Below are 26,553 nucleotides of genomic sequence, written 5' to 3' on the forward strand. Positions count from 1 at the left end.
GAAATGCCATTCCTTGAGCCTCGTTCTTTAAACCAAGAGCGCCATCCAGTGGTCTCAGGAAATTAAGAAAATGGTTCACAAAGCATCATTTGGCCAGCAGTATGTCGGTGTTCAGATTTGACTAAGTTATGACTCAGAGAATTACGCATTTTGACGTAGATTGTGCCAATCGGGCTAACCATTATTGCCTCCATGAGCTGTTTGTTACAGCAGCTGTTGACCTTGTTGATAAGCAAGCCATATCTGCAGCCAAACTATAAACCTCTTTGCTCAAGTGAGCTCAGAATGTAATGTCTTTTAATATGTATAGTTTATTATTGCTACGCTCTTATGGGTTTGTTCATTTAGCACTTAATAAATCATGCTCATGAATCTTTAGTGACACAGTTTCATGGTATATTGAATGCGGCACTACAGTATTGATATTACAGAAGACTATTAAATCAGGATTGTGAGAAACAGTCAGACTTTATTCTCAGAATTCTGACTTTAAACTCAGAACTAAAATACATTTTTCACATGTGGCCTTAATCCTCTTTCATAGAATATGTACACATATAAGATATCCATAATCCATTAGGATGGAATTTATAATGCAGGTTTTTGTTTGCAGTTTGTGTGGAAATGTTCTTGCATAGTTTGATGACATAGTTGGATGTCTATATCAGGTGCAGACAATGTGTTCAGCAGTCTGATGATAGCTGGGAACAGGGAATGCGTTGGATGGAGGAAGAGCTCACATAAGAGAAGAGATGAACCAGTAGCGGGCAGTCTTCACTTCCAGTTGGTGTGATCTCAGAGACAGTGCACGGTCGTCTGACATGACACACACTGCCCGCTTTGGATGATCCGATACTAAAATGCATCATAGACAAGTTTATAAAGCAATAGGCAATATTTGAATAAGAGGAGAAAAAGCAGATTTCCTTTTTTTTCACATTTTCCTTTTGCTCCAACTTGGAGGGGGTGTTGTTTAAATTCTTATTAACAGCAGTAAAAGCTCACTCATATCCACAGAGAAAATCTTTCCATGTGGGATGATGAGTCATGAGCATGAGACCAAGACAAGAGTCCAAGAGGATGTGGGAGACTGAACAGAGGACGGTGATGAGAAAAAGAGGGAGAAGAGAAGAGAAGAGGAGGAGGAAGGGTAGGAAAAGAGTGATGGTGTGAGTGGCGGGTAGGCGCCAAAGCGAGAGAAGTGGTGGGAGGAAGAGGGAGGAGAAGGAGAATGAGGGAAACATTTCAAAGGCATTGCTGCATGAGTGCCAAGTGGACAAATATCTGCTGCAAAGAGACAAACATAGAGACTGGAAATTAAATAAATAGCTGGAGTAGTGGATTTTCTAGCATTATGTTGTTTAGGTTATGGGATTTAGACAGATTACGGCATGGCTACATTAAAAATAATCTATGTTTTCAAATGATGTAAACAAAGTGGAAAATGTATGAATCTGTGGCAGCTTTTTAACATGTACTAACGTTTTTGTTATTACAAGCCACATCCAGATGCCGCAGCTTTGTGGATTCATAAATCATTTATGTCAACCCTGTTCTAGCATGACAAATAGCATGTTTTCTATAGAAGAGAAAATAAAAACTCTTGAGGACTGTCTAAATCCATGCAGTACCACCAAGTCCTGCATCCTATAAGAAGCTCATAAGAGCCAGCAGAACATGAAAATTCATTCTCACAAATGGAGAATTAGATGCAGTTTGTCCGATGCAGCTGTTTTCCGAGCCATGTGACCTCACTGAGAGTTCCCAGATAATGGCCACAGGCTCTCACATCTCTCTTCCAGGATATTTTCTAATCCACTATTAAAAATCAAGATATCCTGCAGGACTTGACTTGGCTTAAATGGTCCTGCTGCCAGCTAAAAGTGAATGGGTCTTTTATGAGACCACCATGTCTCTTTCATTCATTTCCTGCTCCTGGGGCCGTCACCTTTAGACTCTGTGGAATTGCAGAGGAAATTAAATGAGGAAAATTAATACAGATCAGTAGCAGAGTACAGCGAAGACTCACAAAAGCATGTTTTCATTTTATTCAGCCCGTATTTGAAAGTTAAATATAAATCTCTTGACGCCAAAAACATTTTCAAATAAAGGCTGCTTTAGTGTTACATCATACTTGGCTGAGAGAATGACACAAGGGGACAGAGCAGAGATGGCTCTTGCAGCGTCTAAGCCTCAGCCAGCTAGAATATGCACATTGCTCTTCTTCAGCAGTTGTCTTTCAGACAGACATTTTTCTTACCAAGTTTGCTTTCAGAAACGATAGGGCATTTTATCTCTCAAATATCGTTTAATCTTATACACGACTGTAATACTATATAATTGTCTTATTGTCAACAAATCCTGTGAAAATACTAAATCCAACTATGAACGTATCCCACTAACAAGTATTGTCTGTGTATAGCAAACCAGATATATCGTATTCCTCTGAGCTCTGTCCATAGAGCTCCACTGTTGTATGAACACTATTAAAACCCCATACATGAGTCACGCTGTTGCACTGAGTGACATGTTTCTTCATTATCATGAACACACACACTGTAGTTTTATTTCCCACATACACCGTCATACTGCCCCAAATACTCACTTCTACAAAATGTGTAAAAAATAAATAAATAAGAAAAACTGCAGTGCCTAGCTCAGCCTTTCTAGCCATGCTAGTGGCTGCTATATGTAATGCTGCGGAGTAAGGTCTGGCTACAAATTACTCTGTCGCCCTTCTCTTTGTTGGAAAAATATAACTGTGGAGGTTGTGTTAGTTCTTAAAACCTGAGGTTGAATAGCTTTTTCTGCTTTACTTCACTATTCACCATGAGGTTTCTTTAACTCTAAAAATGAAAGATTTTACATGATGTTCAGTTTACTCGTCATGGTTACTTCAATCAAGAGAGACTTCATTTTGAGTGAACACATTTTTATTTTATTTTTTGACGTGCATAAAAGGATGAGAAATGTGAATAGTCTTTGGCGCTAAGGGCCTTTTCACACCGACAGCCTTTAGTTTGTTTTAATCGAACTCGAGTGCATTTGAGCCCTTGTTTCGGTTCCTTTGTGTCTAATACTTTAAGATGCTTCTTCAGGCTGGACTACTGTAATTCCTTACTATCAGGATGCTCAAATAAAACTCTTAGGACTCTCCAGCTGATCCAGAATGCTGCAGCGTGTGTTCTGACAAGAACTAAGAAAAGAGACCATATTTCCCCTGTACTAGCTTCTCTGCATTGGCTTCCTGTAAAATCCAGGATTGAATTTAAAATCCTTCTCCTGACCTACAAAGCTCTAAATGGTCAAGCACCATCATATCTTGAAGAGCTCTTAGTACCTTATTGTCCCACTAGAGCACTACGCTCCCAGAATTCAGAGCTACTCGTGGTTCCTAGAGTCTCTAAAAGTAGAATGGGAGCCAGAGCCTTTAGCTATCAGGCTCCTCTCCTGTGGAACCAGCTCCCAGTCTGGGTTCGGGGGGCAGACACCATCACCATATTTAAGAATAAACTGAAAACACTCTTTGCTGCTCTTTCCTCTCTCTTTCCATTTGTTTCCATCTGTGTGCATCCTTGCCCCAGAAATGCTTGTTACTAACCTAGCTCTGGGGAGTTTACTCCCCGGAGTCCTTATGTTTCTTTTCCCGCCCAGAATATTCCCTTGGATTAGGGTGGCACCACGATCTTGGTTGGAGCTGTCACTGTGGTCCAACGCTCTGCAATGCCCTGCAGTGTCCGGCTGCGTCCGGCTACGTCCTGCCAAGTGTCTGCATCTTGCTACGCCCACCCATGCTGTGCTGTGCCATGCTACATCCTCTAATGCCCTTAAGTGCCCTGTTATGACATGAAATACTACGACTACCATTTGTAGTCACTGTTCCACTATCTTTGTGACTATTATTGCCACTGTTCAGCACATCCCCAACCGGCACCGTCAGACACCGCCTACCAAGAGCCTGGGCCTGGCCGAGGTTTCTTCCTAAAAGGGAGTTTTTCCTCGCCGCATTAGCCACTGCTAATGCTTGCTCTTGGGGGAATTACTGGAATTTTTGGGTCTCTGTAAATTATAGAGTGTGGTCTAGACTTACTCTATCTGTAAAGTGTCTTGAGATAACTCTTGTTATGATTTGATACTATAAATAAAATTGAATTGAATTGAATTCAGGTTGGAGGTGGAGTAATTTGGACGCTGAAAGGAGGTTGGTTGCTGGCAAGCAAAAGGTTGCACTGCAGTGCACAGTTATATTTTGTTCTCCCTTCTCTTTCTTTAATGTGAAATGCTGTTTGAATTTCCAAGATAGAAACACATTCCTGCCCTGGCTCTGTTGTGCCGGTTCCGGCTCCATCTCTACCTCTAGCTCCTGCTGCTCCTCTTCCGACTCTATTGTGACTGATCACGCAAAAAAAGCTAGTATTTTTGTTTTCTGGCTTCTGGGAAATGCATGGAGTTGCCTTAATTTATTTAGAGAGTGAATAAACTCGTGAAACAGAGAAGTATCGTCATGTAATCCATTGATTTCAACAATGTAACTGTATTCTAAATACCAACTATTTAAATTGTAACTGTAACAGAATACAGTTACTCATAATTTGTATTCTGAATACGTAACGCCGGTACATGTATTCCGTTACTCCCCAACACTGCCTATAACATTGTCAGACTTAATTTGGACACTTTGTAAATAAGGATAAAAATTGATGCAGCAGGACTGACACATTTATCAAATGTTTGCAGATCTTACCCTGGAGACATAAAGACAACTTTTTTTTCACATATGCAGTAATACTCTCCAACAGCTGTAAACAAAGTTTCCTGTGGAAATGCTGTGGTGTTGCCCTTTAAGTTACCCTTTAAATGTCACCTTTTTTGTCTACTCAAAGAGTAGTCAGGCAAATAAAAACCTTGCTGGCAATAAAAACAGGACCCACCAAGCATGAACTAAATAAACACTAAGCACATAAAAAGTAAGTCAGCGTACTTGTTTAATTTGCTTTAGGAAATAAAAAATAAAAAAGACACAAATCCAAACTGATGCTATTAGGAAACAAGTCAACAAAAGCACACAACTTCAACTGGCAGAGGGAACTGCTCAAAACAAAACTGTTTATTCTCTGTTCTTTATGTTCCATCATCCCTCTTAGTTAGCATGATTGTTTCCATTTGTGAATAATACAACAGAGGGTTAGTAAGGCAACTTATCACTGCAGTCTACTTTGTAAAGTCAATAGCTGTGACACAAGCATAATAGCTGCAATGTCACTTTATATGAAATCATGGTGTAGATGGCCTCTTAGCTCTACTACTAAAGGTAGACTGCAATGACATGACTTATCAGCATTCCTTCCTGTTTCCTGTATCTTAAAAAAAAAAAGAGATCTCGGATTAATCTTTTAATGTTCTTCTCTGAGAACACTCTTCACACCGTTAACTCAGGATGGAAAGAATGTTTTCCTGTCAGACTACAACTAAGGTGTGGGTTGAATTTACATTGTATTGCTGTCGGATCAAACTGCCACAGCATGAAGTGGGAAAAGGAAAAACAGAGACATGAAGGTGTCTCTGGATCGTTTTTTTTTTTCAAATAGTTTTTTAATTACTGACCAAAGTAGATTAATCTTATTCATAAGATACTCTAAATAGCTCTGATCTCTAAGTGTGTTCAGCGGGTACTGTTGTAAAGATCATATTTTTTTGTTATTTTGGCACTTCCGTTTTTCACTTCCTTTCCTCTTCTTTTATGCTTCCACCATGTCACCCCCCCTAATTACCTGATTGAGTTCACCTGGTCACTGCACTTCCTCTCAGTCACTCTCTCACCTTCACATGAGGCAGCAGGCTGGTAAGTAAATTTAATTGTCAATGTTAGTTTTACCTGACAAATTTATTTGAACCCTTATTCCTTGACATTGAACTTGCGAGAATAGGTGACGTTTTGTTAAGTTCTAATTTGTATTTGTGTTCTTTCAGTTTCACCAGCCCATGTGGTTTTGTTGTACTGCTTATCATTTGCAGCAACGACCGATGGAAAAAGAGGTAGGTGACAGTACAAATTTTGAATTTAAACGATGTCTGAGTTGAAAATGCATCTTGTTGTCACGGAAGGGCCCCAGGGCCCGCGATTTCTATATGCGAACTAAGGCGACAAATTGGTGGGGGGCACCCTCTATTGGTGCCCTTAAGCATATATCTTTCTCTTAACAACATTGACTACCAAGATAAAAAAAATAATAAAACCCTCATTAAAACAAATGAACATGGCGCCCCCAATATGTTGAAATTAAAATATTAAGTGTATGGGGGGGCGATGACGACGTTATGGTTGAGTTGCGTTGCAAGGCAATGGGCGCACTCGATCAAGCTAACGTTAGAATATCAATTCTCAAAATGAAAAGGTCCAATCTGGTGTATGGGGACGAAAACAAAGACAAGAGGAGGAGGAGGAGACAGCCCAGTATAGAGGTATGTATTTTCATCTCCGACATTAGTTCTAAAGTTTAATCAAAATTGTGTTTTGTGTGACTGTTAATGGTTGACGTTTCATTGCTGGTAGAAGCTAGCTAGTAAGCTTGCTTGGTAAATGGAGCTAGCTAGCCTGATCAAAACTTAGTCAAGAATGTTTGACAGATGACCAATATTTGGAAGCACATTCTCACGTGTCGCCATTTCTCCAAGCAGTATCACTAGTGATAAACGTACAGAACAAGTTGAACAGACTGACACAAGTTGACACACAGCTTTAAGTTCATTATATTTATGTCACACATAGGATTCTTTGGATATAAACACTTTGGTTGTGGGCTATCGTTTACATAGCTAAATCCACAAGCTGTCTTTCACAAGCAACAAAATCGTTTTAAAAAAAGGAAAATAAAAACCTAGTGTTAGCCTTGTTTAGCCATACTGCTTTAAGGAGTAGCATAGCCAGTGTTTTCTTTTCTCTTCTCATTCCAGCTAGGTGAACGTTCAAAGTAATCAAACTGGGAGCTCTGGCCATTAGCTGCAGCAACTCCAGTTTGCAAGCACTGAGTTTGGTCGTTTTTTTTTGTTTTTTTTTCTTATCGATGGTACTCGGAGACATCAAGCAATCAGGATTAAGGTAAAAATTTTCTAGGTTTCTTTTTTCAGATTTCTCCTTTAAGGTCCTGTGTTTTGGGACCCATCCATCAACCCCACGTACGCCGATTTCTGTGGCCTTATACTAGGTACTCCAGTCATAATTACGCTGGACTGTAGGGGACGCTTCCTTACAGCAAACAGCAATGTGGGGCTTACAGTAATAAATACATGGAATACATTCAAATTAAAGTGCAGTACGTTTCATAGCTATATGTACGAAGAGTTCATGGTTCAGTCTGCTGTTATTGATTAAAAAAACGATTTGAACAATTTTTCTAATTTGAATTCCCCATAACAATTCTTATTTAAATGATTATCCTGTGTGTGTGTGTATGTGTGTGTGTGTATATATATATATATATATATATATATATATATATATATATATATATATATATATATATATATATATGAGACATATTGTGGGAGATGTATTGTTTCTGGATAATTTCCAGTAGCATTTCTTTGTAAAATTTGATCTAGTATTCAGAAACTATAACTAATGAGATCCAAGTTGTAATACATAGGAAATATCCATTAGAGAAACAATGTTTACATACCTCAGACATGCACAATTTTAACCAGCTTTTGTTCATCTACACAGATTTAAAGCATTAAAACATAGCCTTAATTAGCAGCCTGCAAAACAGTTAAAATATAGCTTCAGTTGGAAATTTTCAAAGACTTTAAATTCCTACATCAGAATGCTCTGATATTACCAGAGTGACTGGTGAGTCTGGGGTGGTGTACTATCACTCTGAAGTGAAATGAGTCTGGCTAAACAGGAGGTTTTGTTTTTGGTGCAGCCTGAAAATAAAGGTGCTCTAAGCGATGTTTTTTTAGGCTACAACATTCTTTGTCCCATACAGCAAACATCTCCTCACTATCTGCGAGCTGCCTGTCCCCTGAACACACTTTAAAAAAAACGTGGTCTCTGTAGTCAGCCCAGGCTCCACAAACGCCAACGAAAACAAACTGTGCCAACCTGCACCACCAAACATAACCGTGTTCCAGCCAATAACCGAAAAGAAGGAGTTGGGGGTGGGGGTTGTGGGGTTAGTGCGCAGAAGCACGGAAGGGAGGGGGAGGGGACGGGATGAGGAGGAGGGAGGGGCAAGCTAGTCTCGTTTTGTTTGAAAATACTTTGAACGTCAACAAGAAGTGTCGTCACCCAACATCACTTAGAGCACCTTAAGTACATTTTTAGAGGACGTCGTCAATTCTAAAGATATTTCCTACTTGACAGAATGAGCTACCATACTTTTAACCACATTTATAGATAAAGTAGTCAATTCTTATAGATATTTGCTACCTGCCAGAATGAGCTACCATACTTTGTATTAAATTGGTAACACTTTATAATGGTACCTGATTGCTATCTGAATCATCCTGATTCCAGATGTATTAATGATCATGTAGTTAAAGTGACAAATGTCATGACTAAAAAAACGGAATTGTTTTGTAATCATGATTAACTAAACATTACTTCCTCATGTTTGTGGCCCATCAAGGCACTTCTGGGGTAACACTTTATAATAATGGTACATAAACTATATGAAATATCATGAATTCATGCATGACTTCATTCACGTAGTACTTCATGAACTATCAGTAATGCACAAGGATTAATAGTATATCATGCATGACAATGCAGGAACAATACAATAATTAATGCATCAAGTTAGGTATTTGAATCATCATGATTTCTGATTTATTGATTCATTTTTTTGTCTCCTTCATGGGTAAAACTGTTAAAGTGACAGGCAATATAAACCAAATTGTAGTGTTGTAATCATGGTTAACTAGACATTGCTTTTTTATTACTTCATGTTTGTGGCCCTTTAAAGTGTTGACCTGGTTCATCTTTAACATTGATAAATAAGATAATGATTAGTGGTGGCATATGCAGTAATCATCTTTGTGACCCCTCAAATAAAAAAAACTGCAAAGACATTTCGGGTGGTCAGACACTTGGAAGTTAGGAAAAAGTAAAATAATAATAGGATATAATAAATATCCTACTTGGGTGAGCATTGTTCTCAGGCATTACTTATTTAAGTGCCTTATGTTGTAAATAAAGCAACTATAAAAATGGATCTGCAGTAAACTGTATTTTGTGTCAATGTAGTGACCTGAGTATCATTTTGACAATCCTGTTGGGCCCTCTGCCCCAGTGTAGTGTGCTGCCTGCTCTCGCGCTCTCTCTCTCTCACACACCCCCCTGTGTGTTTTTTGATTACAGAAGTGGAGTCAGGGCCAGCTGCTACTCATCAGCCTCATCCTGCTCTGCTATATATATATATATACCTGGTTCATTCCTACACTTGCTGCCAGATCATAAACTATACTCTACCAGTCAGGTACGCTTCCAGCCTTTGAAAATCCTGTTACCTGATCTGTATCTTTCTAATTCTGGTTTCCCTATACCTTAGTTGCCTGTCCTGACCCCCACCTCCACTCCACTCCTGCACACACTGCCCTGGATTTCTGGAAATCCATCTCTGGACACCCCCTGGATCCTATTGGATACCTTTCCCCCTGAATCTCAGTTTGTGCCGGATTTCCCAAGACCCCTCTGTCTGTTCCCTCGGCCCCGGAGCCCTCCCTGAGCTCTGCCCCTAGCACATTTGAATATTCAGTTTAATACATCTTGGGTTTGTTCACGTCCTGGTCTCTGTCAGTTCTGCATTTTGAGTCCTAGTCAGCTAACCGTAAAAAATCTACACCTTTTCACACCTTAATACATTTAATTTTATGCCACCATTAATCATATCTTTTTTATCAATGTTAAAGATGGACAAGGTCAGCATTTTATTTAAAGAGCCACAAACATGACGAAGTAATTAAGATGTTATGTTTAGTTAACCCTGATTACAACATTGCAATACTTCCGAATATACGTACGCTGTTGGGACTGGTCAGTTTTCTGAGGAAGACAAGAACATCATTAATAAATCAAATCATGATGATTCAAATACCTTAATTGATGCATTCATGAACATAGTGTTCCTGCATTAAGTCATGCATGAGATAGTATTAATCCTTGTACATTACTGATAGTTCATGAAGTACTACATTAATTCAAGATAGGAGGCAGGGCAGGAGTGGAATCTGATGGGGATACTAGGATCAGAATGAGAAGGGATAAGAATCCAGGAAGGCACTAATTAAAACTTTAAAAGATAGGGTTGTTGACTAGAATTTCAGATGATTGTAAAATGACATGTTACACACTCCTGTACAGAAGGTGGCGGTATGCACTTACATTTTTTGCAATCTGCCATTAAATAAGAAGATGATCATGGCTGTTGAGACCAAGGGGGTAAGCTTCTCCTCACAACGCGTACCTCCTATGGTGGCATTTTGATGCTAACAGGCACTCACCCCCCCATTAGCATCCCATTGACTGCCATTCATTTTGACGTCACTTTGACAGAGAATAACTTTACATCTGAAACGTTTAAAGACTATTTGTCCATTGTTTATTTCTAAAGAAACATGACAATGTATAAAAGGCTCCATTACCTTATATCTCACGTTATGGCTCTGTTGCAGATGTTTTTGTAAAAATAAGCTAACGATTGTGTCATAACCACGGGACTTACTGTCGCATAGTAGAGGAATTACCGTATAGTACAGGAGAAGCTCGCAGGCAGTTTCGACTTACATTAGCTGTTTAAGTTTAATTACTAATGTTAACTAGCATTTTAGTTAGCAATAATTAGCCTGTGTCCATGTTATCTCCTTACATATACCTACGCTCTCCGTCTCTGCAATATTCGGAATGATTGAGATTTCTCTTGGCACAGCTACCAGAAGACTTACAACTTTCAGACAGGTTGCTCACGTCACTTTTACGTTGTCTCTCTCAGTTGGAGGCTGCTCAGTAACGCTCAGCACTCACCGGAAAAGTGCTTCTAATGGCCTTCACTGGTCTCCGTCCAGAGCAACGGGATCTGTTGGTCCATTCTTATATACTGTCTATGGTTGAGTCACACGGTTACTTGCAGTAACATTTTGTCATGTTATGTTGTATAATAAGCTTAATAATAATAATACATTTTATTTAAAGGCGCCTTTCTCGGCACTCAAGGACACTGTCCAGGGATACATAAGACATTTAAAAGCAGCAAAAAATATATAAATAAAAATAAAGAATGAAATAGAAACAGCAGAAAAAGGCAGAGCAATTGACCTCAAGTGGAATAGGCAGTTTTAAAACAGATGCGTTTTGAGTTGAAATGGGGGAATGAATCAATGTTTCTGAGTTGGGGTGGTAATGAATACCAGAGACAGGGAGCAGAGCAGGTGGGCGGAGGGGACAGACAGGTGTATGGAGGAAGAGGATCTGAGGGAGCGGAACGTGGAGGAGATCAGACAAATATGGGGGAGCGAGGTTGTGGACGGCCTTGAATGTAAACAAGGAGGACTTTGAATCGGATACGGAACTGGACCAGGAGCCAGTGGAGCTGTTTGAGGACAGGAGTGATGTGGTGGATGGAGGGGGTTTGAGTTATGATGCGGGCAGCTGAATTCTGGACCGGTTGAAGTTTATGGAGGGATTTGTGAGGGAGGCCGAGGAGGAGAGAGTTACAGTAATCCAGACGGGAAGTGACGAGACTGTGGACAAGGATGGCAGCAGTGTGGGGGGTAAGGGAGGGGCGGAGGCAGTTAATGTTTCGTAGGTGGAAGTAGGCAGACCAGGTAATGTTATTGATGTGGGGTTGAAAGGATAGTGTGCTTAAACTAATTTGCTTATAGAAGTATAGGCTGACATAAATCATATCTGTTCGCACGAGGGCAATAAGTTCCTGTTTAATTCTTTGTTCTTTGGAGAAACATGCTAATACAGGCATTTCTTTTATAAGAAAGAATACTTAAGATCTCTTAATATGGCCCATGAAAGAATAGTGAATAGTATGATCTTTCTAACCATTCTTCAGGACATACTTCAAGTTGAATTTGGACCTTTAACTGCACTTGATTTAATCACAAGATTAATTATACGCCTATAATAATAACTAAAGAAATTCAGTACATTTTTGTCTGGGTCACGAAATCATTTTAAATGCCAACTGACTGATACACACTTGTGTCATCTCCTTGTTTTTGTGAAAAACTATGAGAACCATGTTGACCCTGCTGTCACCACAGATTTGAGAAACTTTAGAGACATTTATTTTAAGAAAAAAGTTTTAAAGGATCCAGGAGTTAAGAAACTTTTGCTCCTTCTGTTCTCTCAGATCTCTTTGGCCTTTCATGTCAGTCGTTTAACTTGGCAACATTCAGCAGCCCAGGGGGATTTTCTGTGTGCTCAGCATTGAGCCTGACCACAAATGGGCAATAGCTGACTTGCATGTTGGGGATGCCACTGCCAAGCGAGCCAAAGTAGACAATGGGTGAGGGAAGAGATGAGTCTGCAGGTGGTTTCTGCTGTGACTCAGGAGCTTCCGAAAGTGGGAGTGCTTTTACAGCTCTGCTGCACAATGTGAAAGCCATTACAGGCCCCTGACTTTTATGGCTCTTGTGGAAAGATGCAGAGCCAGCGGTGTGAGTCATCAATGCTACAGCAGTAAAAAGTCCTCACTGCTCTCCCCCACCCCATGTTCTTTTGGCCACATACAGCATAAAGCCTCCAGGGACACAGCAGAGCTCCCACGCTCGCAGCGAAACCTTGCCAAGTTCATCAATTGGAAAGTAGTCGACCAAACCGCAGCTACATGATTTTTCAACAGCAGGATCACTTTAGCTTCAAGGCCCCATTCAATATTTTCCTTGGATTTTCTAACATCAAAATACAGTTTGAACCCCCAATTATTATTTCACTCATCTTCAAAAAAGGTCATGCGGATGGAACCAGTGCACTTTGGTTTTTAAAGTTTCTCCAAATTGTTCAGAAAAACCACACCATTTTCAATCATGTCTTTGAACAGTTTAAGTTTATGTCAAGCTCTGCCTTTTCTCCATCGATGTTTACACTTCAATGGCTCAATGTGAATCATCATCATCATCATCATCATCATCATCATCATCATCATCATCATCATCATCATCATCAGCAGCAGCGTGTGGAAATTCCCACCCAACCACTGGTTTTGGTAAAAGGCACCATATGATGGCATCAAAGGAGCCTGTTCAGTCTACTGGAAGTAATGAAAGCCCCTCTTGTTTATTAGGCTCCTGATAATATTACACTGTCACAGAGAGGATAAGATGTTGCACATGAGGACATGAAGATGACATTGTTTCTGTTTGTGAGTAAATGAAAAGGCTTTCAATAGCAGGGAAAACAAAATTATGGGTTCTACAGCCACAGATGCAAGATTCAAATGAAATCATATAATTCTTAGTTGTTTTATTTAATTAAAGACCCAAATCAAATTATGCACTGGGAAACCTACTGTGAGTGGAGTATGACTTATTTTGACCTTTATAGTGTAGCATGCTCTAGTAGCTGTAGTGATTATGACAGGAGCAAAGCAGAAAGTAAGTATAAGAGTGCTTCATTCTGCATAACGAGACAGGTTGGGGTTTAGTCAAACTGTACTTTACCAAACTTTGTCACATTCTCACGTGCATATCCGGAAGTGAAGTAATCTAACAAATGTCCATGATTTTAACTCAAACCACTAAGGCTGGGACAATATGCCTTTGTCCTTTCAATTCTTTCACAAAACATGGCTGCTGATTCAATTTTTTAATGCGATTCTAAAAGTATTGCCATTCGATAGTATTGAGTATTGCAATTTTCTTTCTTCTTTAACAAAAACAAAAGTTGAATAATACACTTCTAGAGACAATATATCATGAGACATTTCTAAATCTAATTGTGTTCTAAAAAGAATGCACATCAGTCAGTCAGTCTTTACAAGTTATTTCATTTGTAAAGATCTACATAACATGGATTTTCTGCATTTTCTACTTTCTGTCTGTTTTGCCCAAAACAGATATGATGTAGTCGCCAACGGGGGAACCGTCGAACCAGAAAATAGTTATGTGAATATTTGGGGGAAAAAGAAATTCAGTTCTGGGGAAAAGAATTAGTTCTAAAAATCGACGCAAAAAAATCATGATGCAGTCAAATTTTGATTTTTTTTTTTTTCCCCACCCTTACAAACCACAATCATTTTCTTAACTTGAGTAATTAGTATGTGTGCCTAAACCTAACCAAACTGCCTGTTTCACGTTAATGTGTTTAGAACCGTGACCGTTAGCATTGTCTAGTTTAGATATGAGGACGGAAACACTCCTGTGGGTCGTATTAGAGGGTAGGAATACATGATGGGTATCTTCGTATGGTTTGGAGGACTTGTTGCTACAAAAATGTACAAAATTACTGGACTATCCTCAGTGTCTTATTATGTGAACCATGCATACTAAGATAATCGTCCAGAGTAAGCAGTGAACGGGAAGCATTAGTGGGGATACAGAGAGAGAGGCGAGAAGGATTGCGCTTATTTACATGTTCTTTATGACCCATTCATCACCTTACAGAAACCCAAATTATGATTTGCTCTGTTTAACTGTGTGACTTTATTTGTTTTAATTCATATGCTGCTGGGTGGTTGGATGTTGGATGAGAGAGGGTGGTTTTTCTTGGCATGTGCTAAATGCCTCGGCAGTTTACCAAAGTGAGCTGCTGTTAGTCACTTTCCGCTCATTGTGTAAATTCTGACAGAATTGCCCATTGCTGTGGCCTCTGTGTCTTGTTCTACATAGAAGACTGGTAGGTTTTTTAATATACTTTTAACTCCTGTGGCTCTAAAGTGAACATAACAGAGGTTATGTTTGAACATTAAACAAATCTGACATTTTAGCAAGGATGTGGTGTGTCCACTAGGATTTACAACTAGTAAACTTGGACAGAAATAAGCCCTGCATTTAAAAAAAGCAATGGTCTGTGTTTTTGTGTCACCACAGGAAGAAGTGAGAGGATGGAATATAATCCAGAAATTAAGTTCTCAGATTCTTCACTTAATTAAAGTACCAATACAACAATGAAGAAATACTCCATCACAAGTAAATAGCCTGGATTCATAAGTTTACTGTAATAAAAACCGTAATCATCCTGAACGGCTTTTGGCACCTGCGGTGGAAGCTTTTTGAATACTTGTCGATTTAGGAGGCAATTTGGCCTTGTGTGCTCCCATTAATTTGCCATGCCATTAACCCATTACAGTCATACTTTAGTTTGAATTTAAACTCAACTCCTGGCAATTGGTCCTGATGTTATTCATAGCTGTTTTAGATAAGATAGACTTTATTAATCCCACACTGGGGAAATTCCTGTGCTACAGCATCTCAAAAGAAGAAAAAAATGTACACACATCATTATAACACAAATACACATTAAGTAGACATAGGAGAAAAACTATACATAAAGTATAGGAAATGGAAAAATAGAATATAATTAGTTATAGTAATAAAACAACCGTATTTACACAATCAACAACCTTATATAAACAGTATATAAACACAGATATACAGATGAGTAAGGTGTGGATGAATAGAAATGACATATTGCACAGTTGGAGGTAGCAAAGAGTGATAAATAGATACATGTGCATAGTGCAGGATATTGTCCCGTGATGGCTCATATTGCAGAATCAGCTAGCAGTGCTACATTATGATGTTGTATTAAGGAGTCTGACTGCTGCTGGAATGGAGGACCTGCGGTAGCGCTCCTTCTTGCACTGAGGGTGCAGCAGTCTGCTGCTGAAGGAGCTGCTCAGGGAACTCCCTGTCTCATGTAGGGGGTGAGAGGTGTTGCCCATGATTGATGCCAGCCTGGCTAACATCCTCCTCTCCCCCCACCTCCTCTATGGTGTCCAGAGGGCAGACCAGAACAGAGCTAGCCCTCTTCACCAGTCTGTTTAGCCTTTTTTTCTGTCCCTCTCTGTGCTCCCAGCTCCCCAGCAGGCTACTGCATAAAAGATTGCAGACGCAACCACAGAGTCATACAAAGTTTTTTAACAGAGTCCTGCACACACCAAAGGACCTCAGCCTCCTCAGCAGGTGTGGAGTGGAGACAGCTTTGGCCCTTTTTGTACAGGACGTCTGTGTTATTGTTATTTGTTATTTGGAAGGAAATAATGAGATTAACTGGTGAACTAGCTTTAAAAGTAAGTTTTTTTACTGTGTAGTGGATAGATACTTTAAAGTAGAAAGAAACTTTAAAGTGTTACATTTACAAATGGAACTTGATGTGGTGTTGGCACAGAAAACTGTACAGAGTTGCCAGAAAGCTGTTACCAGCCAGACTAAAGCTAAGATACTTAGCTTTCAGAAATCAAGGGGTCTGTCCCAAACTAACATTAACAGATTGAAGCGGCGATGCTGGAACCGTGACACTAATCTACAACAGAAGTCTGTGTCTGATATAACGTTATTTACACTGATTAAAGCGTTCATGGATACACAGTTTGTTGCTGGTGCGTGACATGCAGGATCTGCATGCACAGCGAACGACCAATCACAATCATTGTTGATCAATCTATCTAGCAAACAAGCCGGCGCCGATAGTCGACCACAACCTAAAATTTAGAGGAAGCAGCATGCATGCATTATTATCTTTGACTTTAGCCTGGATTGATAGTATTATATGTATACAATGGTGTCATGCCAGTCAACCAGTGTATTTAACTACCTAATTTTCCTCTCCAAAAACCACTTCAGAAGAGCAGTCATAGCGCTTACTTGCTTTGGTGTTTGTAAAGCATTAAAGTTCCTTTTTCTTTTTTCTTTTCTATGTAGATGCACTCCCCTACAAAATCATCCCAGTAGTCGAGAATGATTTATTATTTCCAAATAGAGCTGTTTATGTCATCTTGTAAAAATGTGTCTTTTTTCATATCGCAATATACAGTATATCGCAGGTAAAATAATATTGCAATGTCAGTTTTTGTTCAATATCGTGCAGCCCTAGTCACAACATACATCTGAAAGTTCAAGAGATGATTAATGGGAAAAGAATAGAATAGGAATCGTTAAAACAATTGATAGTGAGCAAAAAAATCATTTGATGCTTTTTTTGATACCATTTCCATAAAATCCATTTTAACAAAAATAAATTACCATATTACACATTACGGCACACATTTGTTTTTCATCTCCTTTCCACTTATGTGACGCACACTGTAGTTAAGTCTATTGAACTTTGATATTGAATGGCAAGTAAATTTTTCGATACTCAACGCTTAGTAGGCAATTCAGTCGGTGCCTAAAAACAATCGACGTTCACTACCCAGCCCTAGAGAAGAAAGGAGAAAAACCAAGCTCTGTTCCACAAATTGGTAGCCTTCTCTTCCCCCCGCTTTCATTTTTATGAAATAATGGTTAGTTTGCCTTCTTCTGGCCACAAACGTGTTTAAATGAAACCATCTGAGATGTATCTCCGGTGGAACATAAACATTGGGCACTTTTTATGTAAAGACTTTATTTCAAAAGTAACTGGCAATGGTATCTACCAGATGCATGTAGTGGAGTAAAAAGTACTGTTTCCCTTTTTGAAATGTAGTGAAGTAAAAGTATAAAATAGTAAAATGGAAGTACTTAAGTAAAGTATAAGAACCTTAAAATGGTACAGGAAGTATACTGTACTTGAGTAAATGTACTTAGTTACTGAGAGAGAGAGACTACGTCCTGGGCCTACAAATCCTATCCTACAGACTAAAGAAAAAATCTTTGTTTGGTACAGATTCTTGCAAAAATCACACTACATGACTATAGTACATTTTACATGAGAATGATGACCCAAAAAATGTATCATTCCCTCCAATATCGTGAATCACATTGCAATCGCAACATCAGTCAAATAATAATTTGACATTTTCCTCATATTGTGCAGCCCTAATACATTGTACAATGCACCATGTCAGTGTATGATCAGTATATGCAACAATGATTCACATATACTGACATGCCAATGTACTGTATGTTATCACACACATTAGCAGCCCCTTACATTCTTACAATCTTCAACACATCTGTCCAAAAGTACAAACTTCCACCCACAGAGAGGAGACACCACATCAAGTCTCGCCACTAATTGTGAGCAGTTGCTTCCAGTTAGGCTTTTGGATTTTAATAATTGTTCTCTAGTGTGATGTTAATTATGATTACAAGATTTGTCTGTCATGTGGGGTGTTCAAACAGTCCCACATTAACTAAAGACATCAAAGTATGCATACCAATCAACCGAATCAGAGTGAGGTTTTTCCAGTTTTTTTTTTTTTTAGTCATGCATATTGACCATGCAGATTTTTATATATATATATAACTTTGGAAACACAGGACCAACATTAAACTTGATTTCAGTTTTTAACTGACCTAGAAGGATCATAATAATTGCCACTTGCATATTGAGCACTAATATGTCAGCTGTTTCTACTCCAATTCTTGCTAATTTAAAATTCACTTGTAAAAACAAGTAAAAGGCAGTAGAATTACACAACATAAAATAACAATGTCCCTTATAGAAGTTATTTTCTTCTGGTTTTATGCAATCTTCAGCTCCACCTTTTGAAAGGAAGTCACATATCGTTCATACTCCTGAACCTCTGTATCTGTTTCTTAAATCTTAATTCAAAACAAGAAAGAAAAAAAATGAGTTGCTCATGTTTATTAGAAAGTCTAGTTTGTGTTTATTTCCTCTATACCCAGATGAAACACAAATTTCAGATGTAACCAAATGAAACAAAAATAAAAACAGCTTGACAAGTAAATTCCATTTCAATAGCTGTAACTTGTGTGTTTGAGGCAGTGGATCCAGAAGTGCACTTAACATTCCATGTTTGGTCACTGTCATTTAAATACAAACACTACCATACAAGACTTGTGTAAACATTGCTGTGGAATCTGTGACTCTAAAATAGTGAAGTAATGATTTCACACGGATCAAGTGAGTTTGAAAATAGTAATCAATACAAGCCAATGTTGCTATGTGAATGTGGAATGTATAAAACACAATATAAAAAGGACTGCATTGAATAATGCCAGTTTTGCAAGTTCTGATTCATTGATAATCTCTGTCCAAGATATACATGTTTTCTTGCTTATAAAACTGCATTTAGAAAAATATGACAACATTGTTTCAGAAAACGTGACTTTACAAAACTGAATCCACTTAAAAACTCCTTTGGTAAAACGAACATACTATGTAGCACCAGTAGGTTAAAACAAATCATGCAGCAAATCGTGTTGCCTTCCTACTAAAAAAAAAAAGACTACTTCAAGAATTTGGGGGATAAAGTCCATTTTTGTTTGTGGAATCCAGTGCGCCCACCATTGCTTTGGCATTGCATCCTTACAGTATGGCCATTTTAGATGGTTCTTCTCAGAATCCCCTAAACAGAGAGGAAAGCTGGCCATGTTTTGTCTTATGTTCTTATTGTAGCGATGACTCCTTGGTTGAGGGGTGCTGGTGATGAATGGAAAAGATGAACACAGTTAGCCATTTAATATAAAAAGGGACTTCTAACTATACTATTACAGACTATGAAGAGTATGTTAAGAATGTTTTAATGGCCTAAACTATCTTGGTAGGTAGTTATATTTCACTGTGTACACACCGAATTATAACGATCTGCAGAAATTTCCGGAAGCGCATTGTTTTCACGGAAGAAACAAATAATTGGAGACCTCACCTTGTAATTATGACTTCTGTGTCTCATAATTAAGATGAATGTCATAGTTGCAAGACCTTTATATCATAATTATGAACTCTTTATTACTCATTGTGAAGCATATTGTGACATTTAATCTAGAAAGGTGCTTTATAAATACATTTTACTTACTATTTCTCTTTATCATTCTGTATCTTGCAATTATATGACATGAATGTCATTATAATAAGATCCATCTAATTAATGCAGCCACAGGAACTGATGTTGTAGGTTGTTGTGGTAGTCGGGTTCAGAGGAAGTTTTAGCCAAAAGCTAACTGCTATATTTCAGTGTTGAGCGTGTAACGCATGCAGTGAGCATGCTTAATCAGCATTAGCTGATCAGTATTGTTGCTTGTGACTTGTTACACCTGTTTTATTGGATTGCATTGCTATCGAAACTTGAACTTGTCATTTTTCCGCATCAATGTTGGATACAACTGATCTTATACTGTAGTTATCCCCCCCCCGTGTGAACATAAACACAGACTGGGAGCCCCTGTGTCATAACTTGATCTTCCAGTGTTCGTACTGATGGAATGTGTACAACTTTTAACTCTGCAATAACTGGCATCCATCAAAAGTATGAGACATGGAGTTTATTATATTACAAGAATAAAAAAAAAAAAAATAAAAAAAAAAAGAAATTGGCAAATGCAATGCGCTTCCGTAAAAAAAAAAAATCCTTTCACTGAGGTGTCCCTTTCATTGGTCAGTAACCTGTGGACTGACAATATCTGATCAGTGACACTGGAATATTATTACTATAAACAAAGTACCTGGTTTTCCACAAGCCGTCACACACTGCTGATGTGTCTCAAAGCGATTCTGGTTTCCACCGCAGCCTCCATACCAGAAGCGTGTGCAGCTCTTGCTGGAAGCATCGTAGTGCCACTTAAGGACAAATTTGGCACAAGTACCTTCCTCTTTGGGAAGCTGGCAAATGTCCACGGCTGTAGAGGCCGCTGTGAGGGAAGCGACAAAGAATAACAATCAGGCAAACTGTGAGAACACATGCAACTAGAAGAGACCACATCTCTGAAATGCTTTCACTAATTGTTCACTAAATTAGAAGTTACTGTAAATATGAACAACAATGAGTGGTGCAATCAGCAGTAAATATATCATTACCATTACTAATAATGACCAGAATCTGTAGATTAGTTTTTACAGGTTCAGCGGGGATCCAGAATGAAAATCTACGGAATTTAGCGGACTGTTTTTCTGCTTGAGGTGGAGATGTTAACCTTCTGAGCTTTCTTTTAATTTTTAAAATTGGTTTAAAATCTGCGGAAAATTCTGCAGAAAGTTCTTCGGAAAATACGGTGAAATTCTGCACCCGCAGAGTCTATGTGGCCCTGATGATGATTAGTAATAAAGATGATGGCAGCATTTTGCCAGTGACCTGTTTATGTTGTGGACAGAAAATCGGTATAAAGCTTATAAATGTTTCAAGGAAAGAACAAAAGTACTTCCAACACAGCAGACTATTATTGTTCCACAATGAGATATAGCACATTTGGTTTGGAGTAGACTTTGTATTACTGTGAGGACCTTGTGCCAATTCACTCCACAGCTGACGTGGTACTGACAAATTGAACTTGCTCTGTATGCCGCCAGAAAAACAATGAACCAGTGAACAAGGCTTTCCATTCATTTTCTATATGATTATGATGTGTCAAAAGCTTAACCTTCTCAGCTTTCTATGTTTTGCTTTTTATTTGTTCCTTCAGTCATTTAGACCACGTGAGGGGCAGCGGAGGAGGTTGGTTTGTTTCCAGTTGAATAAAAAGAACGTAATGTTTTGCAAAGTGAACACAGTTTGTGGAAATTGAATTATGTAACAGTGATACAGTAAGAGGCTGGCGACTTGATGTCCAGATACTGTATGTGCCCAACATTAGGGGTGGTCTGAAAAGATTTGATCATCATGTTTTGAGGATGTGGGTTCGCTTGTTTGAAACCAGGAGGAAATGCTTTTTCTTTCCTCTTGGCTGGCATTTGCAAAGCATGCACATGCACCCACATCAAAGTCAGTTATGTCTTCAAAACAGGGAGTTAGAAGGGAAGGAACAGTAACATAATACTGTAGGCCTACAGAAAACTATTCATGTTATTTAGTCAGTGTATATGAGATCTCACCAGGAGCTGGAAGGATCTCCACTTGTTCAACCTGCTGCACTTTTGGATGAGGCTCTGGCACTGTGGAAACATAATATATGAATGTAGTTTCAGCTTTAAAGAAACCAGACTTTTCACTGCTGGAGGATTTCCAACATGGTGCAATGTTGATATAAATGACCACAGACATGTACTCAGATGCAATCCTTATTATCTGTCTTATCTGTAAATTGCCCACATCGGCAGGTTGCTTTTCTTTTTCTACTTATAAAGTTACTATATGTAACTTTTTAATGTTCCTGAAACTATAATTTTTCATCTGATGATCATAAATGACCTGTAACAGCAAATGAGACTAACAGTGAAAAGAACCCTATTGTTATATAGTTTGTATTAATGCCTTTGCCCGGGTCAAATTTTTCCCGCAAAGTCACCAAATGATTGACTGCAGGCAGACCGGCTCTACAGTCACACATTCTGACGGGTCACAGATTTCGGTGTAACACCAGAAAAGCTTGCACCAGCCAGGTAAAAGGTAGCAGGGGATTGCTTTATATAGGCCTAATTGTATTTTAATTTGATTGTAGAAGTTATCAGTTGTAGTTATTGCTGATACTGGGGCAAGGCCATCACTGGAAAAAAAGGAAACTAAACGAAGAACAACTAAAAGCTAAAAGGGAACGTGACATTTGACAGTCGGTCTTTCAACAGATGGAGACAATTGCTGAATTTTAAATGATTCAAAACCCACCCCGAATTGGCCCCTCAGATATTATGTTATTATGTCTATTTCATTCATAAAATAACTTGACAATGCATGATGTGGTTGTAAGTCAGTAGCCTACATTAAAGTACGTTTTCAATTTACTTTTCAGTCTGTGTTTGTGTTGGCCTACTATTTTATTTTCCCTTGTCCTCTTGTACTTGTGTAAAACATTCTTGGATTTCATGAGTGTGCTATATTAATCTACCCGGTTTAGCTCACAATACATCCAGGCTAAGTTACTACATGCAACACTCGAAATGCAACGATGCATCTGTAACTTATTCTCTTATTATAAATGAGTGATTTTACTGTCTGAGCAAAACATTCATCGCAACTATATGACCTTCCGGTAACGCTAACTCTGAAATACAGCACCGTAAAGAAAAGATCTTTACGTCAGCAGCTGTGGTAAAAACACTACCGCTTTTGTCCAAAGCGGCCGCTAGAATCAACACAAACTGAAAGTTACATATAGCCACCTTAACTTCCCATCATACTTCTGTATTAAGATGTAATCCACATTTTCCCAATAGCTAATGGGATCAGTGACAGACATTTTAATATTTGTATGTAAAATGTAAAAGATATACATTTATATCAGGCATAAGAGTAAAATTCCTTCAGGTTCTATACATCGGGTGTATTTGATTGACTGTTTGCTAAGCCTTGCCCCATTAGTTACTGTTGTACGCCTGTCAAACCATTCTCACACTACACAGTTTGCAATGATAGCAGGATACATTTGCTGTCATTTTGAAAACGTGTCTTGAATTTGCACACAAGCAAACAAAGCATGCTTCTCATTCCTAGCCAATTACTATGGATTTTGTCAGCTGAGTTGACAACTGTTGATTTTAAGAGAAAAGCCTTTGAGGATGAAGAACAACTGAGGAGTTTGGCAAACGTAACAGTTTTACATTTTTTTTAAAAACAATGTAATGGTGCATTCACACCACTGCTTTTTCGGCGGCGTGATTACATACAAAGCCACTGCAAATGACATGAATGGCGTGACGGGAAATTTCTGGTAGATTTCTGAGGACTATGGTTAACTGCTCCTCAGATCTCTGCAGGGTAAATCCAGACAGCTAGCTAGACTATCTGTCCAATCTGAGTTTTCTGTTGCGCCACCAAAACAAGTTCCTTCCGAGCCTATTTTAATAATAGTTTTTTAAAAATGTAAAATTAGAAAAGTTACGAGAAAACGTATCAAAATAGATTCATAATAAATACAACACAAGGTTTATTTCAACTGGCAGTCATATTAGACTGGTACAACCTGAATAAATAAATCAGGACCAGGTCTACAGAACAGGACATGTTTTACTGGTTGGACAGTATAAAAATATATAAATAAAGAGAACAGGACATGTTCTACTGGTTGGACAGTATAACATAAATAAAGAGAACAGGACATGTTTTACTGGTTGGACAGTATCAAATATATAAATAAAGAGAACAGGACACAACTTTTCTTTCGCTTCTCTGATTGGTTCCGTTTAGTTGTCTCTATCTATTTCTTCACTTACACTGTCACTCTGTCGAAATATGCACACACACGGTACATTCCATAGGGTTTGTCACGTAGTGGACCCGTGCGCTGACGTGCACTAAAGTGCATGTGGCACGGTAAATGGCCAATGAAACATGATCATTATAGCGTTTCAAGCGGGCTCTAAATCAAACACAACTAATGAACACAGCCAACGGACAGGACGCAGCGCTCCACAATATAAAGAAAATATTGCATACTTATTGCGACACTTTCGATATAATATTGCGCAACGTTATATCGCGATAACGATATTGAGTCAATATAGCATGCACCCCTATTGGCCATATAAAGTTACAATACAACAGTTGCTGGACTTTTAGTCCATATCATCCTAAACCTGTTCCAGCCACGAACAGATATTTCCTGTAATCTTCTCTACAATTGGTTAGATGACATGCCCCCTATCTCTGGAGATATAGGTTACTACTATAGGTAGCTAGTTTACTAGCCATTGCATGCTAGTGTTTGCAAATCAGATAAACACACTGTTCCATTCATTCTTTACAGTTTTCCCACTTTTGATTTAAAAAACGAAACAAAAAAACCGTCCAAACCAGTATCCCTTTTAATAGGCCTGGTGTGCCTGGTTGCTAAGCTATAATTGGACAATCATTGTTGTGGAGCAAGGTTTAGCGAACAGTCATTTGTGGTTTTGGTATCTGCAGTTGAAGCTCATACAATGCTGCATGATTATATATTATGCCATCACAGCAGGGGGCGGAACATTCCCTAAGGGGGCCTGGCAGTGACAGCCACTTACCTGACCTCATGCAGTTTTTCAGGCAGAGGGCCTCAGTGTCGAACCTATTTTCATTGCCTTGACAACCTCCATACCAGAACTGTGTACAGATCCCGTTCTGTCTGTCAAAGAACCACTTAGCCTGATAGTCTTTGCACGGCATTCCAGGGTCATAGTCAAGTGAGCATGGGTCTGCAAATTCAATAACTAGAACATGCAAAAAGAAAAAGAACAGCAGCAGTGATGGACGACAGAGAGAGAAGATGAGTATGTGTTAGTTAAAATAACAACTTTAGGAGGCATACTGAGTGATTACTGTGTGCTGTTAAAGAAGTTGATGGTAATGGATACATTCATATTAGAAGCTAAGCGGTGTTTTAAAAGGGTCTAATGGGGTCAAATGAGACTTAGTGCTGAAGGAAAAGGCATTCAAAATGACTTCCAAGGGTTCAGGTTTGTATATGAAAATCAAGCAGTCAGTAGAAAGAAAGAGGTTTACATGTAAGTGTAGGTTTCCATTGGTACATTTGACAGTTAGTTAAAACTACAGCTACTGTTTTGTTAGTTCATTTTGGTCATCCAGGATGTGCATGGCTGTGTGGTCCAGGTTATTGACCCCATAAATACTTCATCACAGCTAATTATGACAAAATCCACTGCATTCTTGGCCGCATTGTTTAAGTCTTTCTTCTTTTTTTTTAAATTGTGTGAAATGCAAGGTGCTAGTTAAAATGTTCTTGCTCACACTAGGTTATCAAAGTACAGCACTCACTGACTTTAAAAAATAATTAAGACAGCATTACTACTCTTATAATCATAACTGGATAATAGTTGGGCAGGTTAGGAAGCTTGACTCCTCAAAGACTCCTAAATGTACAGCCAGTATAGAGTTCTCATGTCTAAGTTATGCCTTAAGTGTTGCCTTTTCTAAGAAGCAGCAGCAGCTGTACGGCTTCTCTCCTGAAACAAATATGCACTGTGTAAGTGTTCTTCATCGCCTCTAAGAGGCATCTTTCTCCAAAATGGCACACATAGTGCAACATCAACTCATTTGTTTGTCATAACACATTAGGAAGAGATAAAAATCTGCAAACCAAGACTCAGTTGAGTAAGCCACAGTATATTTTGGCATGTACTAGTGACCTGCATATTATTTAAATATGGCTGCATTACAGCATAGCACTTACTTTCAGGTTTTATTTATGTGACTAATATTCTGCCTAGGAAACAGCCAAATACAAGAACATTAATACACTATAGAGTAAATATTGAATGGATTTGTGCTGAAAGTCTACTAAATTACAAGTTATGCAGTTCAAAATTACAGAATACAAAATAGCTTATGCATAACACACACAAGCACATACATGCATGCGCAGTCACTCACCAGTTTCTGGTTTGTCCAGTGGTTCAGTATTTACAAAACTGGAGCCTTGCCTGACTGGCTTATGCTCTAGCTTAGGCTCTGCCGCTTCTGCAAAAGTGAAACCATAAGTCATTAAACAAAGTGTTCAATATTTAGCTTTCATTTTAGTTGAACTTAGCTTTAGTTTATTTATTTGCATTTAACAAATGCATTTTGTTGAATTCAT

At 38.6% G+C, this 26,553-nt stretch overlaps 1 protein-coding gene across 5 annotated transcripts in view; it reads right to left on the reverse strand.

The window, feature by feature from the left end:
* Nucleotides 1–18,737: 18,737 nt before the first annotated feature.
* col6a3 (collagen, type VI, alpha 3) overlaps nucleotides 18,738–26,553 on the reverse strand; it is a 59,359-nt gene continuing 51,543 nt past the window's right edge. For 4 of the 5 annotated variants that reach the window (XM_078263078.1, XM_078263080.1, XM_078263081.1 and 1 more), the window contains 5 exons: nucleotides 26,349–26,435; nucleotides 24,983–25,168; nucleotides 21,923–21,982; nucleotides 20,560–20,745; nucleotides 18,738–19,537 (listed from right to left, as the gene is read on the reverse strand). In XM_078263078.1, coding sequence (XP_078119204.1) covers nucleotides 19,497–19,537; nucleotides 20,560–20,745; nucleotides 21,923–21,982; nucleotides 24,983–25,168; nucleotides 26,349–26,435 — 560 coding nt within the window. In that variant the 3' untranslated portion in view covers nucleotides 18,738–19,496. The remainder of the gene's footprint in view (nucleotides 19,538–20,559; nucleotides 20,746–21,922; nucleotides 21,983–24,982; nucleotides 25,169–26,348; nucleotides 26,436–26,553) is intronic. The other variant, XM_078263077.1, reaches the window with a different exon arrangement.

This window comes from Sander vitreus, chromosome 11 (genome assembly GCF_031162955.1).
Source record: "Sander vitreus isolate 19-12246 chromosome 11, sanVit1, whole genome shotgun sequence".
Classification (NCBI taxonomy): Eukaryota; Metazoa; Chordata; class Actinopteri; order Perciformes; family Percidae; genus Sander; species Sander vitreus.